This window comes from Psittacula echo, assembly GCF_963264785.1.
Source record: "Psittacula echo genome assembly, chromosome: 2".
In the NCBI taxonomy this organism is placed as follows: Eukaryota; Metazoa; Chordata; class Aves; order Psittaciformes; family Psittacidae; genus Psittacula; species Psittacula echo.
In genome coordinates, this window is record NC_137737.1 from 105527126 (window position 1) to 105546346 (window position 19221).

At 39.7% G+C, this 19221-nt stretch overlaps 1 protein-coding gene across 1 annotated transcript in view; it reads left to right on the forward strand.

Annotated features, from left to right (window-relative positions):
• Positions 1-1774: 1774 nt before the first annotated feature.
• SPIRE1 (spire type actin nucleation factor 1) overlaps positions 1775-19221 on the forward strand; it is a gene marked incomplete at both ends in the record, with an annotated part of 129541 nt that continues 112094 nt past the window's right edge. The window contains 2 exons of the mRNA XM_080611008.1: positions 1775-2096; positions 14632-14666. Of these exons, the coding sequence (XP_080467134.1) occupies positions 1775-2096; positions 14632-14666 (357 nt within the window). The remainder of the gene's footprint in view (positions 2097-14631; positions 14667-19221) is intronic.

A 19221-nucleotide genomic window follows, 5' to 3' on the forward strand; every position in this document is an offset into this window, starting at 1 on the left:
GCTGATGAAAACTATTTGATTTTTCCTATAGAAGCCATTCCATGCATTTGGTCTGTGTCCACCGCCTTTTGTTCTACATGTAGGAAAGATCTGACAGCTGGTGCTGGAGCAAAAACCCCAAACTTTATCCCAAAGAAGCTTGCAACGCATACAGCAGGAGTGAAGGCTGGTGTTTTGCATGGATATGTAATTGGCAGTGCAGTGGTCTGACACCGTTTCGGTCTTTTTTCCAAGTGTTAAATACTGCCTAATGCAGCCCTGGGGTTTTAGCTTGAAATTTTAGTTGAACATTATGTATGTATGGCCCTGCTGCTAAGAGGTTTCAAACACTTTCAAAATCTGGTTTTGTGTTACTTTAATTTTTATATCTGAAAAACCAAAATCTATTCCTTTGCCTTTTACACAGCCTACAGGGCCCTGATCAGTGCTTTAGACAGTACAATTTCATTATATCTAATATCCTGTGAAAGGCTGAATCATGTTGTGTGGTGAATATCACTAAATTTTTAATAGCGTTATTTAAGTGTGAGTTGTATCTTGTTTGCAGCAGTGTGCGTTACACATGTATGTCATTACAAGAGGAAAAATGCATCCATGTTAAATACAAGTAAAAGTGAAAAAGGAAAGAGGAGCTCCCCAGTCAGAGCTGGACCTTGGGTGTCCTTTCAGTATGCAGGGACATGTTCAATGCTGTCTGGTCACTTAGATACTCCCCCATCTTTCATATACAGCAGATGCTGAGGGGAGATTTTAGATTTCCTTTTCCCTGTGTTAGATAAAATGGTAAAATACTAAAGGGAAAACCCAAATGCTTTTGATGTGAGTTTCAAATTACAACAAGAATAGAGTTTTTTTCCTTTGGTGCAGCCATGGGGAGAGGGTGGCACAGTGGCTGGTGCTCAGGTGTGTTCTGGGGCAGGAGCATCACTTCCCAGCTGTTTGGAAGGCAGTTCCCCTTTTGAACCGTACTCGTTCAACTGCTGCCAGACTTTCCCCGTACCCTCGGTGTCTCCTGCTTGCTGCTCCAGGAGTTTTGTGGCAGGGGGTGTTTGCCATGTGAGGGCAGGCTGACCAACGGAGGGATTCGAAGCCACCCTCCTGCTGTGGAAGCAGGGACTTGTTTTTTCCCTGAAACCCGACGCACCCATGATGGAGATGTAGATTGTTGTCATTGTTCAGTTTCTCGGGGAGCTGAGGGTGTCATCCTGCTGTCCAGATAGGAGTTGTTTCTGGAGGGGTTGTTACCAGCACCGGCAGCCCGAGGGCTGTGAGATGAAAACAGTCCATCGTTATCCGTGTCCAAGGGAGGCGTGGAAGCCTAGCTGCTGGAAAGGCGCTACACATCCTGCCCGCGGACACGGAGGTTGCCGTGGCAGCCCCTGAGGTGAATCCCGCCTTCTCCAGCTCCGCGCAGCCGGGCTGCCGCCCGCCATTGCAGCCAAGCCTGAGGGCGGCAGGGGGCGCTGCGGCGCCGGCCGTTGGCGGCAGAGGCGGGCGAGGACGCCATTGCGTTGCTATGAGCTGTCTCTCCCTGCGGCGGCGGCAGCAGCGGGCGGTTCGGGCGCTGTTCCTTCTGCTGGCCGGCCGCTGCCTGCTTGCCTGCCTGCTGCGCGGGCCGGGCTGTCCGACGGCCTGGTGGCACTAGCGGGGCGGGGAGGATGAGCACGGGGGGACCGGGCGGCAGCAGCAGCAGAACAAGCAGCGCAAGCAGCAGCAGCAGCCGCCGCAGCGGAGCCGGTCACTGAGCCGGGGAGCAGCGCGGCGGAGGCAGGGCATGGCGCTGCCGGGGGAGCGCGGAGCGGAGCTCCAGCCCGGCGCCTCCCGCTCCGCCGACGAGGAGGAGGACAGCGGCGGGGCCGGCGGGCAGCCCGAGGCGCTGTCGCTGGAAGAGATACTCAGGCTCTACAACCAGCCCATCAACGAGGAGCAGGCGTGGGCCGTGTGCTACCAGTGCTGCGGTTCGCTGCGGGCCCGCGTCCGCCGCGGCGAGACCCCCGTCGCCAGGCTGGGGGCGACCGCCCACCTTCGCGTCTGGCGGGACGGCGCTGTCACCCTGGAGCAGGACGAGCCCCACCAGCCGCCGCCGCCCGCCGCAGGTGAGGACTGGCCCCGCCGCCGACCCCTCTTAGCCGCTTGGGAACGGCCCAACAACGGCAGCAGCCGGGTGCCGAGCGCGGGCGGCCGCCCTTCTCTCTCAGCCTTTGTCCGTGGGCTGTGGCGGCCGGGAGGAGAAGGTCTCCTTCCCGCCGGAGGGTTGCGGTGAGGCAGCGCTCGGCTCCGCCGTGCCGGGGGCGGGTGGTGGGTTTGGGGGTTGTGTGTATGGCCCCGTGTATCATCCCGGTTTCGTGCCTTGAAGAGTAAAAACTGTGGCCTTGAATTTAATCGACTGCGTGTGGGGTACAGGGAAGGCGGGTGTGGATTTAGTGTTTTATAATTGCGTCGTCTTTTAGTGCGTAATACTGTGTCATCCGCACCTATAGCGCCTGCTCTTGGAGTTTCTTTAGCCACAGTGCTCATCCTATAGTGTCTTTAAAATAGTTTGGCGTCAAAAAGCATTTATTAGATCAATTTAGAGATACGCTGATAGTAAATCAGAAGGCTGTGTACACCTACCCAGAGGCTTAGTACCTACCATCTGTTTCTTTAAAATACTGAGGAAAACATATTTTGCATTGGAAAGGAGAAGGGTACATGTCCATTTCTCGGCATTTCAAAGCTTCTGAGTATGGAAAGGAATATTTTTCTTGTTGCAAGTAAAGCTTGATTTCTGGAAAGAAACTAAAGCTAGGCAGCAGAGTGATGTGATCCGTTATCACACAGATGATGATATTGCCCATTATCAACCTAGTCCACATTCAACTTCACTGAATTTTCCAGGAAGACAGAGGTTTAGGAATTTTAAAGTTATGTGAAGTAGAAGGCGATGGAAAAATCACAAAATGGGATTAATGGAGCTCTCAACATTTAGAACATGGATATTATGCCTGGTGTTACAATTTAATGAAGCCATTTAATACAGTGCTTGTCTAAAGTCTACTGGCAGAGATTTGCAGTAATCCAGTTTGGAGCTAGTGGGACATGCAGATACCAAAATATACTAAGTGGAAGAAGGAACGTAGCATTATTCTGCAATTGAAATGAGTCTAATAATGACTTCCATTTAAATATGATCTGATTTGGTTTTTAAATTATTTTCTAAAATAGGTTATTATAATATTAATAAAATATGCCCCACCAACACCCAGAAGTTCCAGGAAAATACTTTCTGGACCAAGGCATCTGCATGTCACAAGAGCATTGAAGAGTTCTGTATTGCATATTGCATGCTGCGTTTACTTACAGTGTTTGAGATGATACCAGGCTTCTTCCTTTCCTACTGTAGGAAATACGTTGATTTACTATGTTTTCTTTATTTTGCTGCTTTTTCCTTGCTGTTTGTGGGCATATTCTATTTCCTCTTACAGTACATCTTTTTTGGCCCATAGGAAGGTGTTGGAATATATCTGGATATAAAGTTCAGGCGCCTCACTGACATCCAGTATGTTTAGTTTATGCTAAAGCTGCATGCTGCATCTGCATTACTCTTTGAAAATATTTTAGTTAACATGTGTTAACCTATGTATGTTGATACCACATGTAAATATTTGGATAGATGAGCCCCGCCTTTTTTTTATCTTCCAGCCATGACAATTTCTTTCTTCCCTTTTTTGTTTGGGGTTTTTTTAACCTTTATTATTGTATGTATTATGTTGTCTATCAGTTAACACCACATATATGTGCTTATTACTTGACAATCTTAAGAGTGTATGTAGGTATATAAATATATATTTTTATATATGCACATGTATGTATTTATATATATATCTACATATGCACACTCTAAGATATATATAAACATAACCAGTCTTGTAAGACCTCCCAGGAAAGCATAGGGGGGGAGGTAACCCAAGGAGAACATCCCCTCCAGTGCATATAACAGAAAGGGGAGGAGGAGAAGTTTCTGACAGACGTCCATTCCTAAACCACACTCTGTGATCCCCCTTTTGTGTCAGGAGCAGGCTGGTAGGCACCTGGATTTGAAAGGAGACAGCATTCTCTCTGGGGACTTCTCTCTGGTCCTCCTCATCTCCCTAACTTTGAATGGACTTCTGCAATACAGGCTGTTGCTCAGCCTTCAAGCTTTCACAAAGGATTTTTTGTGTTTGTGGAGTAAGCGTCAGCAACATGAAACAAAGGTGGTCCTAGTCAGTTGGCTGTTATTGTTCTTTGTGGAATACTTGTGGAAACTGTAGAAGGATTTAACTGGAAATGGTTGCATGTGTGATGCAGTGAACGTTGGTAATTCACTATACTGAATATTAAAGAGTTGATAGTAGGCTTGCTTCTCTTTGGTATCTTTTGAACTATGCTAGTTCTTTCGCTTATTGCTCACTGCAGTGTCCTTAAGTGATGGTTAATGAGCTTTCTGAGCCAAAAGAACCAAGAGGCTTGAGCCTCTTGAGTGGGTATTTATTCTTATTCTTGGGCTCATGTATTTTGCTAAGTAGCAGTGAGAGCTTAAGAAGAACCATTGCCCTGGCGCTAGGACATGGGGAGCAACGTGTTGTAGCATAGGCCCTGAAGCTGCCTGGTCACACTAATTTTACTCCTGAGATACAAATTAAAGTTTTCTTCAAAAAGAACTACTCATTATGTAGAAAAAACTGATGGTACCTTTCCAAAGCTATTTCTCCTCGTGTTGATGCGCAATACTTGAAACTCAAAGTAAGAATGCGTAGAAATTGAAGAAAATGTCCTTGAGGTAGGAAACAAAGATGAGTTTCACTCATACCAGGGCAGAAAAGCAACCTTGGAGTTGAATACCCATCCTTAACCAAAACCAGAGACTGATTCTCAGATCTTTCCAGTTTTATCTGTGTGGTCTATAAGTATTTAGTTACCTTGTTTAAAAACACAAATCAATAAGGTTTTGGTTGAAGGTAAAAAACATAAAGATTGAAAATGTTGCTCAGTTGTTTATTTTCTTTTAAGCATTCATCCCTCATGCTTAAATTTAAGCACTGAATTCCTCGCAAGAGGAGGATCAGGAAGGATTCCTGCTAATTGTTTTTCTGCCTTTGTATTTCAGACAACTTAGGTTTAAAAGCCTGTGTCAGAAGCAGGCAGTGTTAGAGCAATGGGGGTTCTTCAGGTTAATGCTCAGAGCTGTAAAGCTATTTTGTTCTAGCGATATATAAAAAATGTATAGCTGTAGGTTGGTGCATAGGTTTGGGTAATTCAAAGGAACACATACTGGCTGCTAGTTTCTTTTTTGGTTTTTTTGGTAAACAACAGAATCCTGTGTGGGCAAATAAAAGAGTCATGAAGAATGGCGCCTTTGGGTAGTGAACATTTGGGCTTTGTTCAGGATGGTGAAGAATGATGTGATCAGTCATGCTGTCAGTGGGGCTCAGGCGAAGTGGAGAGCAAGCCCAGCCGTGTCAAGGAGTTTGCTTTAGAGACACTCACAAAGTGATGGTCTTGGTGTTGGGCAAACCTTACAGTTTTGCCAGAACTGAAGTGAGTAAGAAACAAACGTGAACGTGCAAAAAATTAAGAGCTCACTGTTCTCATCTTAGTATGAATTGTTATAACTGACATCTAAATACCACAGAAACGTGAGTTGCTTAGAAATACCCGTGATAAAATTGGAGATACAGTGTAGAATGTGTTTTACCTAATGCGTGTTTTAGCCATCTATTGCAGTTTATATGAAATGAGCTAATGGTGGCATCCATTAAAGTGCCAGATGCAATAAAAGATAACTTCTGAACAAGCAAAAGGTTTGGTATAAACCTGTTGACTCCTCCAAACTCTTTTCTAGTGGAACATTACTTTTAAGCATTTTTATATACTTGAAACAATGATGAATTGGTAGATACAGGAGTAGAAAACCCTTACAAGAGCTGGCAACTGACCTCATGCCCAGTATTTAGTGGCAGCAGAACGCTATAGGGCACAGGAGGCTGTTTCACTGGGGTCATGTTAATACTGTATGCTGGATAAGGGACTCTTGCTTCTTGGCACACTGGCTGCACTGCTTCCTCCCCAAAGGACAGTTCTGGGGATGAGCTGGCTCAGAGAAACTGAGAGTTTTCTCCTTGTGTTTTGTTAGTGCCAGATCCCTGACTTGGCAAAGGCAGCCACTGTTTTTGGGTATTGCATTGAGCTCCTGAAGAGGAATGGCTATGAGGATCTTGGAAAGGGGCAAAGATGGGTATTTGGAAAACCAAAGTGTGCTGGCTTCTAGCCATTGCCCATTGAGGACTGGCATGCCTGTGGTACTCCTCGGCCTTCCTTCTCCCTTCTGAGAGTGTGCCTCTGCAGGTAGTGTTGGTGCCCCTTCTGCCTTGTCCTTCATCCCTAGAGGAGAAAGCGCAGAGGGAAATTACTGCTGGTTTTATCAGAAGTAAGTATGATGCAGATTTTTCTCTTGGAAATCTGCCAGGTGTTCAGCAGGAGGGCATAATGCACGGAGTATTCTGGCTTTGAATCAGAAAGATCACAGAAAAGTTGACTGCACAGTGGCTTTCACGGGACTCAGAGGGCTCAGGATTAGACACACTGGAGAGGAACAGCTTATGCCTTGGTAGTTTTGATGACTTTCCTGTCCTTCTTACATCCTTGCATGCCCAGGCATTGGAAGGCAGCATGGAGAAATATAGGATGAATAAATGCAAATTTAGTTTGTGTGCAGCAGGCCATTGTCATCTGTCCGTCTCTTGTGGAGCAATGAGGGAAAAATCTGCAGGTATTTTAGAGGAAAATGAATGTACTGACATTCTGTTTCTAATTTTTTTGACCCATTTGACACATAATTGATGGGAGTAGGCTTGCTTGCCGTTTAAATTTCCAAACAGATGTTGCTTTTAATACTGCCAAAATAAATAGTACTTCTAGAATTAAGACTTAATTATACTCTGAATTGAGATTGTGTCCAAGGGAACTCTATTTAAAAACAATAAGGTTTGATGTACTGGGCCTCACCTTTTCCTGCAAGAGTTTTAAGACAGACAGGTAAGTATATATATCTATCTATATAAATAAGTTAATGTGAGTCAAGGTAGGAAGAAAATGGCACTAGACAGCAGAGAGAAGACTTGGTGAGTTGATAGATTATCTCTGGTCTCTTTCTCTGCTGATCTGTGGAACAGAGGAAGCTTAGGCCTTATTTATGCCAGGCTTTCTGCCATCAGTGTGGTTCCCAGTACCTAAGGGTGAACTGGAAAGCTTCCAGTCATGGCTTATGCTGATGCATCCTGTGCACTGGGGGTTACATGAGCTCTCTGTGAATGTAGGCAGATGCTAGGGACCCTATTGTAGACAGTTCTGGTAGGGGAGGACAGAATAAGCAAAGAAAAGATCTCAACAAAATAACATCTTAGGCTAAAAATATTCCAAGCGCCTGCACAAAGGAAATGTAAGGAATTTGTCAACAGTGACAGAGGACCTTGATTACCTATATTTATATGCAAAAGTGCTGAAGATGGTAAGTGTACAGTGAAGGTATAAAGCCTAATTTGATGATGTCTGAAATCTGCATTCGTTCCTAAGGAAAACTGAAGAGCAAAGAACTTTGAAGAATTGTGGTTGCCTGATGTTCATAATGACTTACAGTAAAAGAGAACATGTTTTTAATGTAACTGAAGTTTTCTTAACTAGTGCAATAAAAATATTGCTGTAGAAGGGAAAGTGGAACTGTAGTTGTCATAGTTAAGTGATTGAAGAGTCAAGTGAAAAATGAGACATCTGCTATGATGTTGCAGAGGACTAATATGATGTTCGCATAGGGCATCACTGCAGAAAGAACAAAGATTTTTAATTTTTTTTTTTTTTTTTAATTTTGAAAAAAAAAAAGTTATGAGTAATGGAGTCCAAATTCAGGGGCTGACTGGAGGTGACAGATTACCCCACAGTACCAGTGAGAGGTGATGGGTAGGACTGGAGTAGCATGAGAAGGGCTTTGAAAATGAAGACAGTAGCAGTGTTATGTTGTGACAAAGAGAGTGAGCAAGCACCTTTAACAGGACGATTCAGAAAGTAAGATGTGATCAGAGGGACAGTCATTGAAAATGACCCACATGGCAGCAGTGCTCTGAATGAGTCTCACCTGAACGTGGCTGCATTTGCCAAGTGTGCAGTAGGTATGTTGCAGGTGATAAGAGGATTAAAGGTACATAACATCCTGGATCCAGGTTGACAATGAATATGTGTTTATAAAAGTGAGGAAGCTTTTTCGTGATGTCTGCTAAAAGGAAACTGGAGAGTGTTCAGTGCTTGTTTCTGAATTAATTTATTGCACTACAGCATTGGATCCGGTTAGGAGACAAAATGAATATTGTTCTATTCCAGATAAAACCTTAAGCTAGCTTGCATGACACACAACTAGGAGTATGTTATTGAATTTTATTATGGCACACTTTAAGAGGAACAAAAGGAGATGAGTCAGTTTGTACAGTGTAAATACAAGACTGCAGACGTAGCTGAGGCAGAGAGCTACTTTTTCATCTACTTGAGAGAGTTCTTAACAGAGAAAGTTCTTAACAGATCCAACAGTGCTGTATTATCAATTTAGAAAAGCTGTAACCTGCTTGAAACTTTGGATCCATCAAACATGATGGCAAAAACTACTAGTGACTTCAGTGGTGGCAGAATTCTGCCATTCAACCATATTTGTTGACTGAGGAAGCAAGTGTATAGCTCCAGGAAAAAAAACGTAATATGATTAGAGTAACAGAACTTTTTAGAAAAAAAGTTTAAAAATTGAGACACAGCAACTCTGCAAATTCACATCTTTTGGGAAGGGTTGGTATCTGGACAGGCCAGATGAAAGAAAGTGTAGTATCTGTATTTAAGCATCTGCAGAAGAGACTGGCAGCTATGGCTAGAGCTCAACAACACTTGGAGATGCGTATCTACCACAATATTTATCTTAGAATAACAAGAATTGATGTTATCCATGGGTAAACTTACAGGTTTGCTAATGGGGGTGAGCAGTGAAATACAGAAAGAATGGTATGGTGACCACAGCTGGTTTCCTTGTGCAGAGTAGAAATAGGACAAGATGAAGAGTGACCATTTAATTTTATCTGAGAAGGTAGCACTAAGGTACTATGGATTTGTTAATTTGGAATTAAAGAACAGTATTTTAAAGTAATTTTTATCACAAAATTTAACTGTGTACGAACACTGAAGACCTCTTGGTCATTACCTTAGCTGTATGCAATGTACGAGAGGATTGCTTATGACTGTACAAAACGAAGAGTAATTTCAGTGAAATGTTGAATGAAAAAAGATGAAGGGATGAAAAAAGATTGACATAAGGAAGGAATGTCTTCCTTCGATCTAGTAACCTAAGGATTTTCCTTATGTTTTCTTAAAATTGTCTTTCTCTTTCTTTTTACCTCTCCCAAGTAGAAATCTGAGGCATACCATTTCTACATCATCAGCTGTAGGCTGATACAGAGATCATGAGTCAGATCCAAAAAGCCACCAGCTGTAAAAACTCATTTCATTTCTTGTTGCCTTCTAATTACAGAGTTTAAAGGAAGGATATTTTGATCCTCAAAGCCAGTGTTTTACTTAAAAACATGGTCTTGTTCTCGGAGCTCGGGTGGTCTCTGATTACCTCTCCTAATCCAGTGTGCTTCCTTCCACTTCTTCATCTTGCTCGTCTTCCCTGCAGCCTTTGCCTCTTATTCCTAAGCTATACTTTATCTATATTTATCTTTGTTGCTTTCACTTCTTTGTGTTTCTTTTTATCATGAAAGATTTCTCCTCTGTTTATCTGGTAATATCCAACCTGTGCCAGAATTCTGGCTCACTCTTGTTGCATCAATATTTTCCTCTCCCTCCATGTAATTCTATATACTATTTTTTGCATATTCATCTCTTTTCCATATGTTGTTTGGTTGCCTTTGCTTTCTTCATTCTTTCCCTTTTATTGTTTCTATTCTTGACTCTCGTATTGACAGTCTTGTCAGATTTGGTAGCTAATGCTCCAGTTCCTCAATCAGATGGTTAAATGTGAATCTGAACTTTTCTTTTTTCTTTTTCTTTTAGTTTTTTAAAGGAGTTCCACATTGTATTAAGGCCAGGGAAGAGCCTACTATGGTAGCTCCAGTTCCTCCTCAAGAGGTTAAAGCTAGACAGCAAATACAAATTCAACTGACTGTTACTTTGGTGGCCTGACTAAAGACTTCAATTTAAGGATCTTGAGTTAGTGACTCCCACATTCTCCCTTGCTCCGTTTCCTTCAATTAGCCCCTGTGTTCTTTCTTCGGCTACCTCTTCCACTGTCCTCTAGTACATACAGGCAGTGACTGTCTTTCCTGAAGGCAGCCTGAGCTCTGCTATGGTGGAAATAGCAGCTTCATTTCAGCCAAAAGCTTCAGAAAAAGGCTGTGGCATTTAAACACAATACTAGAATATTCATCTTTAACACAAACTGAGTTTCAGATTTGTTGCCAATGCATACATCAGCTACACTATTGCCTGAAAATCGGTGCTGCTGATTTCAGTTTTGCAAGAAGCTGTCTTGAAGCAAGTGCTAATGGATCTATGCAGAGGAATCTGAGACACTAGAGGAAAGCTAGGAAGATGCTCAGAGGTTCTAAGCTGGAGGGCTCTTGGAGCATCTGGTTATAGCTGAAACAATGGCCATGTGATTGTGGTGTCACATCACTAATGCTTAATTTTTCTTCAGGTATCAGAGTGCAAATGGTTGTGCACGTCTTGCATGCTTTCTTTTAAATATCCTGTGTCAGTCTATTTTAACATACTGAATTATCTATTTTGCTTTTAAAATTCAGTCTTAAATGTGTGCTTCTTACTGTTGGCAGCCATATGTGAAGCTTCTACCTTGAGGGCTGAGAGTCTGCACTAATGCTTGAGGAAAGCTTGGCATTACTTCTCTTGTTGTGGGTTTGAAATAAGAATAATTTTCAAATAGAATTTTTTATAAATGAAAAATGAAGTGAAGGTTTGGGGTTTCTTCTCTTTTTTTGGGTTGCAAATGTGTTTTCTTTGAAGACTGTTTTCAGAAATACAGAAAACCTCCAATTGAAGTCTCATTCCTTCCTTTAAAAACTCTTTATTTTTTGCATTTCAACAATCTATGAGTGAAGAATCCTATAATCTTCCAAACTGTAGCTTGTGTATAAATTGAAGTTAACTTGACAGTTAAAGTTATGCTATTTACTAGTAATGATTGCATTAGTCACTATTTGAAAGCTGTCATGGGAAAGTACTGTTGAATCTTTTTTGGCAGCAAGAGTGGTGAAAATCCTACACAGATTAGTAGCTAGTTGAATGGTTGTGAAGTCTGGAGGAGTCTGCATCTATATTAAGAAGCAGCAGCTGAAATAATTTTGTAGGTCTTCACCTATTTACTTAGATAAGCACTTAATACTGTTGGCAGACAGAGACTATTCTATGACTTCTTATAGGGTTTCTTTTTTTCTCCTAGTGCAAATTAAGAAAGTGTGACCCTTAGGCTACATTTAAGAGGTTCTGCTTTTTTAGTCATGTCAGCTAAAGAATGAAGAAATTTCTACTCTCAGCCAGTATAAATAAAGCCAGTATAAGTAAATTGGCTTGCGTGGGCCATACAAAAGCAAATTCATTTCAGTCTTGATAGATGCAAGTAAGTACATATTTCTTGGGTCAATACTGTTAATGCTGTGTAGGAAATTCCCGATGGAAGGAGTCTATAAGTCATTGCAAACAGATCAGGGAAATCTGCTAAGGGTATAGCAGGACTCAAGGTACAGAGGCATATGGAATGATATGGTTGATAATCACCACAGTGTAGCATATGTTAGATGTTCTAAGTCAACAGTTTGCACCTATCTAAAATACTCTCTGCAGTGCATTTGAGCTGGTGTGAGACTTCAGCTAGTTGTTATTACCCCTTCCTTCTCCAATGCATGGAGTCATGAAAGTACAGTGTTTTTATTTTGTAAAAGCTGGTTATTCCCATTTTAAATGGGAATAAATAATCCAGTTTAAGGTGTTACCTATATTTTATAATAAAACAAAAAATGAATTATGATTTGCTCTGAAAACAGTAGTAATTTTTGATAGTACCATAGATGAAATAAGGAAAATTTCTGGAGTTTGAATGCTTTTCCTTGAAGAACAGAGATTTTCTGCCCAGAGAAGCTGTGGCTGCCCCATCCCTGGAAGAGTTCAAGGCCAGGTTGGACGGGGCTTTGAGCAACCTCGTCTAGTGGAAGGTGTCCCTGCCCACGGCAGAAGGGTTGGAACTGGATGATCCTTAAGGTCCCTTCTAACCCATAGCAGTCTGTGATTCTATGAAGAACAGCCTTCATGGAAGTTTATCAAAAAAAGTCTATCAAAGAGGCTGTGAGATATGCTTCTTGTTATTCCTTTCAGAAACACAATTTTTGCCTTTCTTATTTTGGTCTGGACTGATTTATCTGGTTTTGCGCTTCAAGACTTGGTTAGGACTTCTGTTAAAAGGACCTTTGTAGTATCTCAGCATTGCTGTGAGATGTAGCAGTGAGTACTTTGTGTCCGAGAGGATCTGGTAGACAGTTTGCCTCCTGTTCCATTAGACCGTAGGAAATGTAAGTCAAGATATTTTAAATTATCAGTGACTGCAAACATTGATGGCCTTTTGTATGCCATTGCATTGCTATAGGTTTAAAATCACTACTTTTTTTCTGAAGTAGCAATTTAAAAAAAAACCCTAGTGGTTTTTTGTGGGTTTGTTTGTTGGGTTTTTTTGGGTTTCTGTTTTTTTTTCCAAAGAGGTGGTATATTACTGGTTTTGGTTTTTTTTGTGTTCTTCCCCCATCTTGACTACATTTCTGTGAATTGTTTGTATCATCTTGTATCATGGAGATTCACTGCTTTGGTCATCTCTCGTTGGAATTTCACAGAAAAAGCCCTTATACTCATAAATTTGCTAACAATTGTAGGAGTATTTAAAAACGGGTCTCACTAAATTTCTCCCATTTATGAATTATAATAATTACATGAATGCTACCACTTTAAACAAAAAAATTTCTTATGTGGATCTTGAAGGGAATCAACCAGAATCACCAGTCCTTTTGAAAAGATAATACATGATGCAAAAGCTGCCTTTTTAACTCACTCTTCCCTTTCTCATTTTGACGTCAGACACTAATGCTAAACATTCAGGCTTTCATTGGCAACAGTTCAAAGCGAAGGTAAACAACTTTCACCCTGTTAGGTGGATGTTCTCCATTCATTCAAGATGTGTTTAACCTTTAGTTTCAAAGAGAAGGTGACCAGTTCAATATGAAAAATTAATCTTGTTTTCTATGCAGGTGACTCTTCCCTAGTGCTATCAGTTTTGCATGCCATTCAGATTTAACATAGGAAGTTAGCATTATCACTTCTCTGCGCAAACATTATGCTAACCTGTTGGTTGAGCTTCCTTGGGCTTGCCAGGCAATCTGATAAAACAGTCCTTCCACTTATGGCTACAAATTGCAGGCTTTTCCTAATGATTTCAATAAATCCTTCAGCCATACTGGATGGTGTTTGCAACCAACTATCACTTATAACATATGATCTTGGTGTTTGCAGAGTCAAGCAAACGTGTGCTGTTTTGGATTTTGAGTCTGTGGGGACTTGGAATCATGTCACATATTCCTTGGGGTGGTGCCATCAAGCCCAAAGTCACAAATTTTAAACCAGCTGTGTGGGTGCAATGCAGCCAAAAAGCAAAGACAAAAAGTAAAACTCTGTGTGGTTTGAAACTGAAGTTTTGGGTAGCTCCCCTTTGAAATGGACCTATTTCAGTGGAGTGCTTGACTTTCTTGAATATTGTTTTTCCAACAAAAAAACATCTTGTCAGAATTTCTCCACCCTTCTGTGACATGAGTTATTAATATGAAATTATAAACTTGCTGCTTTTAGTGAAATGGTATCTTCCTAATATGCTGTGAAATTTCAGTCTTATGTTTTAAAGCTGTTGAGCTACTTACTTTTATACCAAAGTGTTTTGTCTTTGAGAAAATTGAGATTTCAATTTCATAAAACAATTCAGAAACTTAATTTTCCTGTATTATATAAATTACAAAGTGATGTTTCTGAACTCGGAGGAAATGCAAATATTTCCAAGAGGGACTTAAAAAACTGTTACAGTAATGTTTCAACTTTAATTTGTTTGAACTTCTTGTTGTTATTGAACTCCTTGACATCCCAGAAGCATCAGATGAAACAGTGGCTTTTTCTTGGTTTATGAATTAACGTTGTTTTTTATTCTCTTGAAATAATTATTTACTGCTGCTTAATTTAAGCCAGGGTGTTTTCATGTTCCCTCCATGGCCAAGCATCAGTCATGCAATTTAAATAATGAAGCCAGGCATTAAAGACACATCTTTTTAAAAGAGAGTCTTGTGAAGGATCCAAATAAAAAGAGCAGGGCTTTCTTGTTGTTAATTCTGTGATGCTTATAATAGAAATAATATTGAAATGTGTGTTTAAAGTAATGGAAAGAATATTTGGCAATTACTCAAAAAAAATTACTCAAGTTTTAAATTTTATTTGTCAATTGTCTTTTACTTAATCTGATTTATTTTTTTTCCCCAATTACAGATAAATCGAGCCGTTTACACTGCACGGAAATGGAGGTAAGAGAAGTATTTTGTGTTCTCTGCTAGTGCTGATTTAGCTCAGCTCTTTTTCATTAGCTTATAGTGTAAATGTGGTACATTTATAGTGTGGAGTTACCATTGCGAAGGTGTACCCATTGCGAAGATGTACCATGAACTGTGTGTGTGTTGTGTTTATGGCTTTCATTGGCATCTGCATAAATGTTGTGAAATAAATAGTGTTTATGGAATGAATGACTTGGTGATTTTTGACAAGCCAAGAATTTGGATGGAAGCAGGGAAGACAAGTGATCTCAGGGTTGTTAGTCCATCTAAAGACATCCCAATTTCACATACTTTTAACATTTCTTTTAGTTTATCACTTGGCAGTATTTTGGGGCCCAAGAAATATTGTTGTATGTCTTGCTGGGGTAGCAACAGAAGCACAGTAAAAAAATTCAGTTAAATCTTCTTGATTTGTATCTTGACCATTATTTGACTCTGTGTCTATGATACTAAGCTGTGACTGGTGTTGTAAGAATGTTCAAATTACCATTTTGTCAGGTTCATAGATTTAATCCAAGACTGAAAGGAAAACTAAGTAGAACATCTTGTTGAACAAGACTATTATAATTAGACTCATAGTCTAATTTTTATTATCATGCAGAGTAAATAATATAGTCTACTCCTTAAATAAACTTTTCCAGCAATAAATCCATTTTCTGTGTCCTTTCTAGGGCAGTCTTTTCTCACTGCCTTTGAACTTTCTTTGAAATGTAAAACTGAGTTTTTACTTTAACTGTTCCATCAGTACCTCAGGCTGAGCCTGGAGATGAGGCCAGTACATGCATCTTAATTGGTGGGTTGTCTGTTTTCTCATCAATAATATATATGAAGGTGACAAACTGATGTTACTGAGTGGTTTATACATAGATAAACTGTACATGAAAATGGCTGGTTTAGAAACAAAATGAAAGGCTGACTAATTCAGTTGCAAACTACAGACTTTGGCAAGCATTAATAATAATAAAAAAAGGAAATGTCCTTTCTGCAGGATACAGTTAAGGAGTAACTCCTAACTGATAAAAGTACAGAAAGTAGAAGTAGGCACATTTTGGTTGTTTGTGTGGTTCAGTTTAAGCAAATGCATCCTGGTTTTGTTTCAGCATTTGTAAAATCTTAGTTCATAAATCTAGTATCTTATTTACAAATGATAATCTTGTGTCATTTGCTTTGCATACTAAATATTGTTTACAATTTTGTTTTGTGTTCTTTAACAGAAGGTAATGAAAAGCCCTAACACTAAAAATACAAATGATAATAAACCCCTGTTAAATTTTTTTTTCTACAAAATATTAAATACTTCTGGGAAATACATTTTGAGAAAGTGAAAGTGGTTTTATTTCAAATGAGAATGTCTGGTGAGTGACAGTTGGATGTGTTATATTTCAACTTCTATGGGAAAAGAGTTTTTAAATTTTGACCTTTGAAAAATATTTTTTGTTGATAGTTGGAAAAAAGGCAACTTAGGATTTCCCATGAGACAGAGGCTTCGTTTTAAATTTTCTCTAATAAGCAGCACTCTAATTAGCATATTGACTCTTCTGTTTATCTTTGTCATTTTGAAGGAGGCTGTGAAGAAGTCAGTAGCTTTTTCTTCTCCAAAATTCCTTTTGGGCTTCAGCATTAGACTTAGAATTGCTGATGTTTGTGTTTTTTTCAGAAGTAGGAATTCAGCAGAGACAGCCTATCTCACTTTTTTTTTATTCCTGTGGAAAAGTATGGCCTGATCGAATGTATTAGAATATGTAGGAAGCTTCTTAAAATTGTAACTAGTAACAGTTATGTTTCCAGAACACATATGGGGTCCTGAATTGGTACACCATTTATTTGAAGCTAGCAGTATGAGTGGTGTGTCAAGTTCAGAGTCCAGATGCCATAGCCATAATGGAAAGATAGAAGTAAGGAAGAAGGTGGCTTTATTTAATCTTCATCTGCCTACGACTGGTAGGTACATTATGATAGTGCTCCTTGGTCGTCTCAGCCGAGGTGGTGAAGATTATAAAGTATGCCAGCCTCATTTGTAAATATTTAGTACTCATATAGAAAGTATTCTGTGAATGCCAAGTGATTCATATGTAGGAGGGTTTAATTGCCATGTATTTGAAAAGACCTACCTAACTGAGCACAGGCCTGTTGTGGATGATTAATGTAGTTAACCAGTATCTGTATGCTAATATAAAGATATATGCAACCTCTCATTTGGTTAAAAATCAGAAATTAATTAAATAGCCTGTCTCAAACAATGGTGAATAAATTGTTCAACACTATTTCTACAATTGATTCATTTTGTGATTTGACATGAGCTGAATGTTTTGGGGAGACTGTGTGCTCCGTATGCAAATTGGATTCATGACCTATCAGTCAGATGAATCTCTGGTCATTAAAAATCTTAGCATACAGTGAAAATAGTACTTGCCTATGGAACTAAAATTGTTTTCCTTTACCTTTTCATCAGGAGCTTGAAATATTGACACTATTCCAGATAATAATTTAAGGAAATAAATATATAGGTTATAAGGATACTGTGTTTGCTTTGGTACAAATAAGAATATATTTGTTAGTTCATTGTGTTAATGCAAACAAAATCAACCACTTCTTTCATGCTAATGAAAATGAGAGCATGTATTTAATAGCAGAAAATGTTAGGATTTCAAAAGAGGTGTCATGATTTTGCATTAAAAATAAAGCCACACCTACATTAAAATGTGTTGCCTGCTCAAAATTCAAACAGTATAAAATGGGTGTGTTTAGCATATACTAATAACCGAGGAATCATTTTCTTTTTATGCCTGTTGAGTGTAAACAAAAGTAACATTCTGATTGAGGGGTAATTGTTGCAGCAAACAATCCTTGTCATGCGCAGCAACAGTCATTTTGCTCTGCTTCCTGAGCATTAACATTACCATGACAAGGGAGAAGAAATATCACTGCACAGGGGACAGTCAAAAATGTTGTTGAGAATAATTTCTCTTACTAAAATATGAGTAAATGTGACTTCCATCAAAATAAGTTTTGATTATGCATTGAAAAAATAAGATTCTGTGTGAACGCTTGGTTACAAATCTGCTAATTCTAGGGAAGCTTTTGATGCCTTATGCCATTAAGAGAATTAACAGTAACTCAGGATTGTTTTTTAGAAATCAAAGTAGAGTTATGCATCTTTTCTTGTGAGCCTTAAGTTGTGCTTAAGCATTAAGTGGCAGTTCTGATAAATGAAGCGCTCACCCCTTGCTGCTGGAATTATCTCACAGAGAAGCTGCACATTCAGCCTTTGAGGGACCTGTTATTTTAAGTACCTGAAAGCCCATCATGCTTGTTCATTGATGTGGTGGTTCTGTGACAGTCAGTCTGACTTCCTGATTTTCCTGAATTACTTCATGGTCACATCTTAACAGACACTTGATTAAATAATAAGCACACAAAAAAGTAGAATTTAGGTTTTGATCTTTTATGTTTTGTAATGAGCTGCTTTTTCAAGGGGAGCTTTGTTTTTTGTAATTTGTATAAGTGTTTACAGCACACTGGGAGGAGGTTGATCTTGGAGCAAAAATGGATTTCTGTTGTTTACTTGCTATAAGCTTGGCACATCACCCTTTTTATGCAGCAATTTCATTAGGAATACACAGTGAATATTGGGCTGGAGAACCAATAATGTATTTGATTAAGCTGATTTAGTGATAGTCAAATCCTGCCATCTGTCCAGAGTCTCTAAGAGAATTCAACTGTACCTTGTAAAGGCTTTGTAATTTTGCGATGTAGTATGTGCCTTTAATAATCTACACACCCTAAAGTCACATGGGATTTATGATGAAATCTTCATTCCTGAGATGCCACCCGTAAACCTTTCAATCAGCTGGGGAAGAGTCTTGGTCTTCTGACAGTTTCAAATAATGGCTGGTGGAAAACTGGGTCTTGCAGGAACTTTGATCTCTCTAGGGAATATTTTGCCTGTGAAAAGTACAAACTGCAGAAATAGCAGAGCATGGAGCATTAAATTTGGTGGTGGTTGGTTTTTGATGTCTTTATTTGTTTTGTTATTTAGTTGATTGGGGTTTTTTTAATATCTCAAAGCACAGAAATATTCCCTGTATAGTTTCTCTGTGGTAACTACAGAATTACCCATTTTTTTCCAGGAGATTAAATGTGATAGTTTGCAAATGCAGTTTATGTGACTCTGAAAGGGATCTCAGAGTGTTGGGAGAATAAGGTAATCTGTACAGGTCTCTAGTTTTTGCAGAACTCTTTCTATATAAATGCCGTTAATTGTGCTTGTGAAGATACTTATCATATCAATCAATGACATACTATGATATCTATGGTAGCTGACACACACACTGATTGATATGATAGCTATTGTATCAGTTAGCTTTAGGGTGTTATTTTTTAATAGACGAGTGACAGTGAACATGTTTGTCTGTGTTCAGACCAAGAGAGTAACCTGATTGCTTATTCAATCTGCAGGGAAAAATTAAGCTTTAAATATTGTTTCCATGTCCACAATTTTGCAGCCCTTTATATTACCCTTCTTTGT